Source organism: Bacillus rossius, chromosome 17 (assembly GCF_032445375.1).
Source record: "Bacillus rossius redtenbacheri isolate Brsri chromosome 17, Brsri_v3, whole genome shotgun sequence".
In the NCBI taxonomy this organism is placed as follows: domain Eukaryota; kingdom Metazoa; phylum Arthropoda; class Insecta; order Phasmatodea; family Bacillidae; genus Bacillus; species Bacillus rossius.
The window spans coordinates 34,019,011-34,031,030 of record NC_086344.1 but is presented as its reverse complement, the minus strand read 5'-3'; the positions used below and the strand labels follow the sequence as shown (position 1 = coordinate 34,031,030).

Here is a 12,020-nt window from a genome sequence, read left to right as displayed (position 1 = left end):
GTTTTCGATGGCCTTCATGATAGACTGCACATACACCCCTGTACACTCGGGGCAAATTAGCGCAAGTTCATCGGCTGCCGACTTGCAAGTCGTCTCAGCTGGTTTGTCTGTGATTCGATCCTTCTTCGGTTAGAGGGTTTATAACCGGTTGAGATTCGTCCAGATGAACAATAAGCCATTAGCAAAATTATCTAAGAGGTATGTGTGTTTGGATTCTAGCCCATCACAAGAAACCCGGAAAATTTGCGGGTTCAATGACCTCCAGGATAGACACCAATATCCTTTACACACTCGGGCAAATGCCAACTGTTCATTGGCTGCTGACTTGTGAGTCGTCTCGACTGGGTGGCCTGTGATTCGACACTTCTATGAGTGAGGGCCTCTAATTGGCCCTCAGTCCTTCCAGATTAAACAGTGAACCAATGACAGAAGCAGCACTAAGGTATAATTATTTGAATGTTAGCATAACACGAAATGAACCCGCGAATTTTTCGGGTCTCTACCCATCATCGAATGAATCCGCGAATCTTGCAGGTCTCCAGGCATGAGACGTACCCCTTCGCACGGTGGGGCGGGTCTTGGCGTCTCCGGCGGAGAAGGTGGAAGACTTCTTCTTGACTGACAGAGGTTCTACCCCGGAGTCCTGCCCCCTTTCCCGCAGGATGAACACCGCGGACTCGTCCACGCCTTTCGCCTTCATCGCTCGCGCACTCGCCTCGCACTGACAGTCAGTCGGGAACGGACAAGGCATTCCCCCTTTCCCCCCTTCCTTTCCACCTTTCCCCCCCCCCTCCAACAAACAACAGGAACCGTTTAAAAAAAAAAAAGGAGGGGGGGGGGGGGAAACTCCTGGTGACGTCATCCGCGCCTCGCGAACATTAGTAGTTAGTTGTTCGATGCGTTGCACCATTCAAAATTACCATAGCTACTCCATGCTTCAAACAGGTTTCGCCTGGCTTTTTTTTTTTTTACTTTCCTGTTCCATCGATCTATAGGGAAAATATAAAATATACTCTACATGCGGAGTCTCCATGCGTGACAGAAAGTGATACTTCTTGCTTATTACATTGTTAGGAATATTATATATATATATATATATATTATATACGCATTTCCAATCACACTGTTCTCGTAAAAATGAATGATACTTATAGAGTCTTTTTCCACACGAATAAATGAATGGTAGATACTTTAAATTAAATAAATTGTGTTTCCGTCAATCGTCAGCCGTTACGAAATACTGAGGAGTATACGAACACAAGCAGCATTACGAGAATTTTTTTTAGCATCCCTGCTGCGTCATTTCTACCTCTCCCCTTCCGGGCTTTACAACTAGCATACAGCATGCTCAGCTACTTACCTATCTTATCCTTCACCCCCCCCCCCCCCAACCCTTGACAGTGCTTGCGTTGGAGTGGCGTCGCCGCTGACACACGATTCCGCGATCAGGTGAAAGATTGTACACCTCTGATTATGCTTCAAATTTGTCACACAGTGGTGTTTGCAAGGCCTATCCCTTACACGTATCATTAATGGCGCACGAATTGATGATTTAAATACTTACATCCTACAGGTTTTTTTTAAGTTATCAGGATTCTACATAATAAGAAAAATTACTGATGGTGTCTTGTAGCCTGAGATACTGTCGATTTATACGTGACTTATAAAATAACCTTTTCAATTCGCTGGTTTTTCCATATTTTTTTCCTGTTTGCGAGAAGCTTGCCGTTACTGACGACATGCCGGCACGGAACTTGTTGGAAAAAAAAACAAAAAAATTTTGTTGGAAATTTTCTTTTTAACTGTCGATTTTGGGAAAGCTAAATTTAAAAAAAAAAATTGCTGTTATGAACTTCCTTCACATCTATGTGCCTGTGTGTGCTGTGTATTGCAACTTTATGTATGTCTTAAATTGTATGTTGTAAGTTTTTTTTGTGTAATTGTTTTTTTTTGCATGTTTTATAAGTTCGATTTATTTTTGTATAATTATGTAAATGGCTTCCAGCTGTGGGATGGCACACAAAACCAAACTAAATAAATAAAGTTCTCTGGTACAGTCTCTGTGCTTGCCTTGCATCGTCGTCATACAAGCCCGTCCACGCAGTGCATTCATTCTCTTGGCTTGTCACGTGGCCATGTCGATGGGTATACAGGGAACAAATGACAGCTGACACGAATTGCGCATTTGTTTTCAGCTGCATCCGAATGCCAGCCTGACGGAAGGTTTTGACAGAAGGTTTTCGATAGGCTATATAAAAAAAAAAGTTTACATTTTAAAAATCATCAGAAAACCCACCAAAATGCACACTTTTTGAGAGGAAAAAAAACTCACAAAGGGATGAGGTTTTTCCCCCTTCAAAAAAATCCAGTGTTTTTGCCAACCTGGTTTATCACACCCCCTATCGTTTAGCACCGCCAATTTCGAAACGACCAGAGTAATAATGGCTATAACTCACGGTAATTTAGCTCGTCTCTCTGCAATCCTGTGCTGCTGTTGGCCACTCTCCCATTTGGCTCCAAGCTTCACACATACTTTTCTCCGACCGTCAGATCAACTCGGTCAACAGGATGCCAACACTTAGCCCCTACACGATAGATACTGATCGTGTTGGAAGGAGAGAGGTGTGTGTGAGAGAGAGAGAGAAAAAGAGAGAAAGAGGGGAAAAGATAGAAAAGGAGATAACGTGATAGAAATATCACACCTGCAGACACTGCGTGACGCTATAAACCAGATTAGCACAGATTGATTACAACCTTCCTGCACAGAGCTCTTAAGGGCCCCGCCTACCTGGTCACACATACGGTGTTCACAGCTTCAGGAAAAACAACGCGATTTCAAAACTACTCAAGATATCCGAGTGGGGCCTATTTACGAATAGCATTCAAGAGTTCGCTGAGGACCGAAAAGTACTTTTAATTTTGGATTAAGTTTTTAAACTGTATTTTTAGAAGCGTTAAAATGCCTAAAACGCGTGTTTTCAGAGTAATTTTTAGGCATAAAACAATCAGTACATATTCTTGAAAGCACTTAAGGGGCTTGCATAACACCTTTATCTTCATTTCTCCGCCATATAATGTTACGGTCACCGCTCAAATTTCACAGTTATCCTGTGACGACGAGACGAATGCGCGCCAGTTCAGAGCCTTGCGCTTAGAGGCTACACCGCGCTGGAAATACCAGCGAGTGTCGCGCTTATCATCCCGCCTCACTAACACACATACACCCCTGACGAGGCGGGCCCCTTAAGCTCGAATGAAAACGTTTTGTTCGAGTCGAACAAATATTGTATTTCGTTCTTTGAAAGATTCTTGCAATGGGGAAACTTTTTCTTTTTGTGGACATACGCTTTTCTGGCTTTCACTATTATGTCATGGAGAAAGCACAAGAAAAGACAAAAAAAGTTTAATACACAAAAAAACACGCCAAAATCAGCCCAAGCCAAATGTTGGACCAAAGATGAATATACAGCACAGAAAATACCGCAGAAGAAACGTCAGAAAAAATTAACCACCCAGACGAAAACATCGGGGTGACGACAGTTGTTAACAAGAACAGAAGGAAAAAAAAAAAAACACAGCGACAAGTAAACCAGTTTCTAACCTCGCACAGGGCACCGTTTACTAAATCGGTTGGCGATTTGTTTCCTTCCTGGGATTCGGCTTGTTCACGTCCTGGAATACGTACGGCCCGCGAGTTACGTTACGGTTGTGTCCGGGGACGCACCACAACGCCGAAATACACTAACGCCGAAAAATGTCATTGCAGGGCTGCCACAAAGGTTAGGTTAGGTTAGACTAGGTTAGGCTAGCTAGGTTAGTTTAGACTAGGTTAGTTTAGACTAGGTTAGTTTAGACTAGGTTAGTTTAGACTAGGTTGGTTTAGACTAGGTTAGTTTAGACTAGGTTAGTTTAGACTAGGTTGGTTTAGACTAGGTTGGTTTAGACTAGGTTAGTTTAGACTAGGTTAGGCTAGGTTGTTAGGTTGGGTTGTATTACGCTAGGTAAGGTAAGGTAAGGTAAGGTAAGGTAAGGTAAGGTAAGGTAAGGTAAGGTTAGGTTTGATTGTGGTATTTCGGCGTTAAGGTACATTTAAGAAACACACACAAATTCATTCAGTTGTTATTTCGGCGTTGTGTCCCAACAGGGCGGTGCTTATTCGCTACATTACCGAAAGTGTTTTAGAACAGCCCTTACTGAAGTTGACACTTCTTTATAATTCTCGAGGGTGAAAATTCAGTATGCAACGAAATGCGCATGAGTGTTTCGCCCAGTTATGTTCAAACGCAAGGTATAGGCACGTGGTTTATTTTCAAACAAATAAAAAGTTTTAATTTTTAATACCTTCACTTGTAACAAATCTTGGAAGTGTATTTTAACATACTTCTAATTGTCTTGTAGATTTGAAACTTTGCAAGTTAATGTGACCCGGATGACAATACAATGATTTGGTATTATCGAACTGATCCGATGATGGAGCCAGTAGGTGGATATTGGAACTCAACGTTTCTGTGTGTAACTAAATAATAAAAGCGTGTTTTTTTTTTAAACCATAGTGTTATTTTATATTTAACTAATAGCTACACCCACCAGTACTTTTAGGAAGATGTAGAAGAAATACTACCTATTGTAGCTGTTTACCATGGTACGACATCCGAAATTTTTTTATATAGTTTTTCTTTTTCGGGGGGAGGGGGAGAGAGAAAGAGAGGGAGAGAGTAAAAGAGAGGGAGACAAAGAAAACATTGTAGCGTGGATTTTTATAAGTGTTAGCGATCAAAAAGTACTTGTTTTAAACATATTATGCCAACAATAGGAAGTAATGTTGTAGACAGACAAAATAAAACGCGATTCCGGAGCAAATGGGTGTAGGGAGAGAGAGTGAGAAAGAAAGAGAGAGAGAGAGAGAGAGAGGGAGAGAGAGAGGGATGCCTCGTCGAAGTACAGCAGGATATTAACACAGAGCTCCGCCCAGGAAGTTCCGACACACACTGTGGACATGTGGGGGTGGGGAGGGGAGGGAGGGCATAACACTCTCCTCCAGTGGCGTAACGAGTTTCAGAACAAACAGGATCGCCTCCCAAAAATAAAACAAAAAATAAATAAATAAAACTGAATAGCTAAGCGCACATTGTTCATTGTTAAAAGGTTTTAGCTCTAAAAGTACACTACTAACGCCGGGCAAAATATCCCAATAAGTTTTAAACCAATGGTTTTCTGCAAACAGAACCAAAATGAAAAGCTGTGGCAGTCTTTTTTTTTTTTTTACCTTGTTCTGTTTTAGAAAAGTAAAAAAAAAAAAGTTATCGAGTTAACTGAAAATCATGCGAAAAGTTAGGGTGTTTTGCAGCATTTTGATAGGTAAAACAAGATATCGTAATGTCACTGCAATCGAACTATCAAAGAATGCCAGTCTTTGCTTGTGTGAACAAAAACAAATCGTCACCATTTCGTGAAGAGACAGCCATTTAGTTGGACGGGGATAGTTTTTTTTTTTTTGTGAGTTAACACCTTAGCTCTTGGTATGCGGCATTTGGTAGAAGGTGGAAGTCGCATGGAACGGAAATGTGTAACCACGGTGCTGCCATCTGTGGCGGAAGGTCGCGAAGACAAAAGGGAAACTTTATAGTATTAACTGTTTACTGAATTTTAACCAAATTAGTAGTATTGTAATTTAAAAAATCGGGTCCAAAGCCGGGGTTTAGTAATTTTTTTTTTCGCTTTAATAGGAGCCGTTCCATTATAAAGTTTAAAATTTCGCTCTGCAAATCGAAGTATTCGATATTCTACGTAGCTGTTCCGGCAACCCAGTTCTATAGCAGGGTGGGGGAACTACGTGTGATTCGAGTCAAGAAATGTAGTTGCAAAAAAACAATTCGCGAATATTTATCAATCTCGGTATTATTTTAAAGATTTTTACATTGCATTCCGTGTGCTTTCAAGAATCTGTAACGGTTGTTTTACGCCTGCAAATGTATCTGAGAACACGCGTTTTCGCCATTTTAATTCTTCGGAAAATACAGTTTAAAAACTTCCATCCGAAATCAAAAGTACTTTTCGGGCCCTCAGTGAACTCTTAAAATACTTTTCGTAAGCAGACCCCACTTGGATATCTTGAATAGTTTTTAAATAGTTTTTTTTTTCCTGAAGCTCTGCGCACCGTATGTGCGCCCGGGCAGACAGGGGCCTTAAAGCGGTAATAAATAAGGACCGGAAAAATTCGCGGGTTCAATGACCGCTAGGATGGACTCCACAGTTCTACGTAAACCGGGGCAAATGTCACCCACTCATTGGCTGCTGTCTTTTGTAACGTCCCTAAGTAGAAGCCCTGTGATTCTTTACAGGTTTGGTTGAGTGTCTCTCATTGGCCCAAAGCCCTCCAGATGAGTCATGATGAGCCAATAGCAGAAGAAGCATTGGGATACAACTGTTCGAATTTTAGCCTATCGCGAAATGAATCCGCGATTTTTTCCGGTCTTTAGTAATAAATCGTTGAAAAATCAGAACCGACTGCAAAGCGGGAAACGCGAAGAGTAAAGGAAAAAAAACCGTAGAAAGTTTGTAAACGCGGTACCGGGTCTCTCTCTCTCACACGACCACAGGCGGTCTGGCTAGCGGGCAGGCCTGCTGTGACGTCACCAGCATGACTCACCCGCCCAAATTCCTCTGGGGACGCGGTCCAGAACCCAGAGCAACTGAGCACTCGCCCGGCAGATGAGGTTAGCGACGCTGTTTTGTCGAGGGTACAAAGATTCAAGTACGTGGTACGAGTATTAAAGTACGTGGTACGAGTATTAAAGTACGTGGTACGAGTATTAAAGTACGTGGTACGAGGATTCAAGTACGTGGTACGAGGATTAAAGTACTGGGTACGAGGATTCAAGTACGGGGTACGAGGATTCAAGTACGGGGTACGAGGATTCAAGTACGGGGTGTAAGGATTCAAGTACGAGTTACGAAAATTCAAGTACGCGAGCGAAAATTGTCGGCGCATACACGATAATCCGGCAATTGTTCCGTATGATGAATCCGATTTTTATCCCTGGATCCTCATGGCATGATTTTGTATATCTTGATCCCATGGTACATATAAAAGATCCTGCCCAAAGAAAATCTTGAATATCACAATAAAAACAAATGATCAGGTTACAAAAGAACACGTGATGATTATATATATAAACATATTGTTGCAAAAATTTTAAAAAATTTAAACAAAATTTTTATTCTTAACCTTTTCGTGTATTTTTATAATTACGTGGAATCTGATTCTAATTATACAGGTGTTGTATGAAGAACACTTATTAAAACATCAAAACAATTAAGCCAGAGTTCAAATCATGGATAGTCCAGTCTTAGCCTGCAACACCAATAGAAAATTAGTATCTACATGACTGCAAGATAAATTTAAATCAAAATAACAAATTATAGGGAAAAAAAATTTATTTTAAAAATTAAATTGCTTCTCCTTGGAGATTAGAGAAATATACAGATGGAGCATTAGGTCCGATTCTAGACGAAGGGGGTGAAGCCAAAATGGGAGGGGGATAGTGTACTAACTGATATAGGTTTATATACCATCATTTTTTATTATTTTAACCATTTGTAATATGATTGTATGATTTGTATTGTTGATTTATATATATAACTTCTATTGTATTAAATTGTATTTAATTTGCTCCATTCCCTAATTTGGGACTAAACGGAGTGCATGAATTAATAAATTAAAAAATACCAATGATTTTTATATTGTCTCAATATAATCACTAAAATGTATGATTTTAAAGCAAATATATAATTTTTATTAGTATTTAGCCTTTTTTTATATTGTAACATTTCATTGTATAGTGCACCCACACCGTAAAAATTACTCTCATAATTTTTTTAATAATGTGCCCAAAGAAGTATAACTTGAAAAAATTCCTTTCGGCACAGCCTAGAAGCACAGCTATATTTTGAAGTACACATTTATTCTGGAAACTCTACAAAACTTATCTAAAATTTTGAAAACTTTGATACTGAACATCGCTATGTTCTCCAGACATCAAACTGATTGACCATATTCTTATATTCCATGCAGCAAAAAGTTTTCTAATTTTTTTTAAATTCAATGCACATACAGAATTGAATAACTTAAAACAAACATATGCCTACTAACGTAGTTACAAATTTTTTTGTCCCCCAACCCCAGTTTTTTAACATCTTGCAGTTATGGTTGTTCGTATAATTTTTTTTTTTTGGCAAAGGTGTTTCTTATTACTCTAATAAAATATAACTTAACATGCATGTTATATGTCATACTATGGTATACTATATACAAATTTCTCTGTTTTTTCAAAAGCCTTCCCCATTTCTACCCCTTTGGTCAGATTTTTCCCATTAATAGGGGCAAGATCATATTGTAATGAAACATAAATAACACCGCAAAGCATTTCAATATGTACAACATATAACATCAAAATGCACTACTTAGCACCGAAATGTAACTAAAAACACTAAATGAATCAGCAATTTGACAAAACTTAATTCAAATTACAAAAATTAATCATTTCATTGAATGTAATTTATTTAGCATGAATTTTGTACCACAACTTATGACCTAAAAGGATTGGAAACAAAATATACATATTGTTTAACCTTGCATTTCTTACATTAGCAACACGTGTTTGCATTGTAAGGGCACATGTTTTAAACAAACAAAAAAAATTTATTTTTATTTTTCTGAGTAGTTCTGTTCAAGACATGCTTATAACTAATGATTTTAATATATTAGTGTATCAAGTATCAACCAAAATGAGAATATTATGGCAAAATAAGTATTAAGAATGATATTAGTTTCATATTTGTTGAATCATATGTTTTTTTTTAATAAATAAAGACAATACATAAAAATAAAAACCATAACACCAAAATCCCCTGTTTTAAAAATGAAACAGACTTAAAAATAAAACCATAAAATCTTGTCCCAACCCAATAACGAACTAGACTGAGTGAGCACAAAACACGCTAATGGGTTGTCTTTCTTTGAAATGTACCTAAAACCACTTGCAAAATTTTAATACCCCATAAAACAAAACAGAAAAAAAAAGTGGTACTAAGCCTTGATACTGATAACATTTATTTTATTAGTTTATCTCACTTGGTTCCAATAAGTGATGACTTTCAAAATCGACCCAATATACTAGGGCATATTTGGTTCTCCTCTTATACAAGAGACAACATGACATCACCAATTTTTATTTCTTTACTCAAAAAACTATGAAAATAGAGTTAATTTATCAATGTGAGCAAAAGCATATACACGCTGCCTTTTTTGTGTTTGTATAATTAATTGATTTAATCAGAAGAATTCATGTTTTAGATGCTTCATGTAAAATGCCATTAAGTAACAAGATAGTTTCACAGCGCCACAGTATTAATTTAAAAATTTACACCTGGAAAGAAACATTCCACAGAGCCAAATTACTTTCAATCAAGCACAGTTCTAACGGGGAAAAGTATATTTGAAAAAAATATCAAGTTTCAAAAAAATATTTACTGCCAATCATTACAGCAGATTAAAAATATTTAACTATGTTTCTCAATCTTAAACATTCAGTGGCTGGTAAATGGTGCTAAAATACCCTGTTGAAAATATATTTGAAGCAAATGTTAGAGGATACCAAACTTGTTTTTCCCACCATTTCTTGAAATAGCCAGTGGCATTGCAGTTAAACCTAAAAAAAATTTCAGTTCTGCAATAAATTAAATTCTCCTTATTTGTACAACCCGAAAACCTTAAAAATGTAACCTTGGCAGCTAATTATGCCAAAAGTATTATGCGCTGTATATATGGTTTTCATTTCATGAAAGTTAAACAATTGATAAAGTATACAAGTTTATCGGTAATTAGCACAAATTAAAAATTTGACCTGACATTGGAGGCACCCCCTTAGTGGGGCCCGCCCCATCATGCTGGTGAGGCGGGATAAGGCCTATTGCCCGTTGTTGACACCTCCAAACACAAGGCTGTGGGCTGGCGTGCAGTCTTCTCTTCGTGCATGTGGCAACTATCATATTTGAGCGGTTTACCATAACATTATATGGTGGAGAAATCAAGATAAAGGTGTGATGCAATTCCCTTGACTGCTTTTGATAATCTGTACCGGATGATTCTGTTAAATAGTTAAATTTAACATCTGTTTTGTTTCTCTCTGGGAAGTTTTGGTATGTTGTGGTGGTAGGGGGGGATGGATATCAACAGAAAGGAACAAGCGAAGTGGACATGTGTGTGTTGTGTAAATAAAAACAGTGCAAAATGTAGGAGGTGAATAAAGTGGCAGAAATAAATATCACCTTGTTTAATTTCACTGAGAGAAGAGCGAAATCCAACATTTTCACGCCTAAAAAGTTATCCTGAAAACGCATATTTTAGCAGTTTCCACTCTTCCAAAAACACTGATTAAAAACACAACATGAAAACAAAACTACACTTCCGCCTTCAGCGTATTCTTAAATGCTTTTCGTAAACAGACACCACTAGGACCGTGAAATGTTTGGTTATGGCTCAAATCTCACAGCAGTTTCCCTGTGCACGACGAGAAGACTGCGCGCCAGTCCAGAGGAGACACCGCGCTAGAAGCACCAGCGAGCGTCGCACTTATCATCCCGCCTCGCCGACACGGATACAGCCCTGACTAGACCCCTTTAAGTCACTAGCTTTGTTGTGTCCAAACTCTTTTGATTGGCAACATACTTAATTAAAACAGCGAGCACCACAGATCGATTGATGACTTATGATGATTGATGATGAAGTTGAAAATGTTATAAGTAGGTATTTTAAAAAAGTTTATAAGGGTTAAATATTTAAAACCATTGGAAAAGGAGAATAGAACAGTGAAAATCAAAATACAATACATTACAACTATTTTATATTTAATTATATTTTTTACAAATATATAATAAACTCTTTAATTGATTCCAAAAATGTGCAATTCAAAATGTCTCAATTTTTTTTCTTGTTTTCAATATATGCAGGATCAATGGATAAACTTGGATACGTAATACAGAACATTTTGCTTTTTTTTTTTTTACGTTAAAGCCACAACTCTTACAGTTTACCAATAGCTAAATTTAATATATATTGAAATACACAACTACGGTACGTTGAAAATTAAAAAAAAAACAGCATTTGCGTAGGTGAGGCCAGTGATGGAGCATAAGGCAGCGATTCAGGGCCCATACCAGGTGTCGGGAATAAAGAAGAGCTGCAGAACATCATGGTTCGTCTACATCAGGTGTATTCAAAGCCTGTACTTTCTCCTTAGCATGGTATTGTGGCGTTCAGCTGATTTCCGAAAGAGAGCAAATCAACTAAAGAAAGGTTTTTTTTATACATACAATTAATAAGTCATTTATAACTACAAATTTTTCTTGTTTCACACCTGGATTATCTTACACTGTTTACTGTATATCTGAAGTAATACCTTCTTTATTGGAAGAAAAAAAAATCAAAATCAAAATTTTGTTTTCTTGCAGAATCATTTCCCATAATTTAAGACGGTATCCTGTATCCTGTATTTTTTATTCATTTTAACAAGTGGTTTGGTAAGTTACATTAAAAATAACATGAGATTGTAAAATGTGTGGTTATGTTAAACTATATTAAAAAGTACTGCGAAATTGTGTGAATGGTTGGTTAGCTTAGCTACATTAAAATTTCAATTTTTTTGAACAGTTGATTACGTTAGTTACATTAAAAATACTATGCCACAGAAAAGAAGGTATTTTTCTATAGTTAAGTGCTTTTCTGAAGAAACAAAAATAAAATTCTGAAAATTATATTTATCGAGTGTTTCTCATTCTATTTGATAATCCTTTTTAACAGCATTTCAAAATTTCAAGTAGTTTACTGACATGGACAGTAAGGTTAGGTTCGCTACATTTTAAATACTGCAAAACCTTTTGAGCGGTCGGTTAAGTTGGGTTGACTACACTTAGAATACCGTCAGATTAAGTGAACATTTGGTTAGGTTAGGTTTTCACAG

General features: G+C 37.6%; 1 protein-coding gene across 6 annotated transcripts in view; it reads right to left on the bottom strand.

The window, feature by feature from the left end:
- Positions 1-12,020, bottom strand: part of LOC134540647 (actin-binding LIM protein 3) — a 117,607-nt gene that overhangs the window by 101,497 nt on the left and 4,090 nt on the right. For 3 of the 6 annotated variants that reach the window (XM_063383514.1, XM_063383519.1, XM_063383518.1), the window contains exon 1: positions 556-721. The exons of 2 other annotated variants lie outside the window; for them this stretch is intronic. In XM_063383514.1, the coding sequence (XP_063239584.1) occupies positions 556-700 (145 nt within the window). In that variant the 5' untranslated portion in view covers positions 701-721. Of the gene's footprint in view, positions 1-555; positions 736-12,020 lie in introns of those variants that run through there. One more of the 6 variants, XM_063383515.1, reaches the window with a different exon arrangement.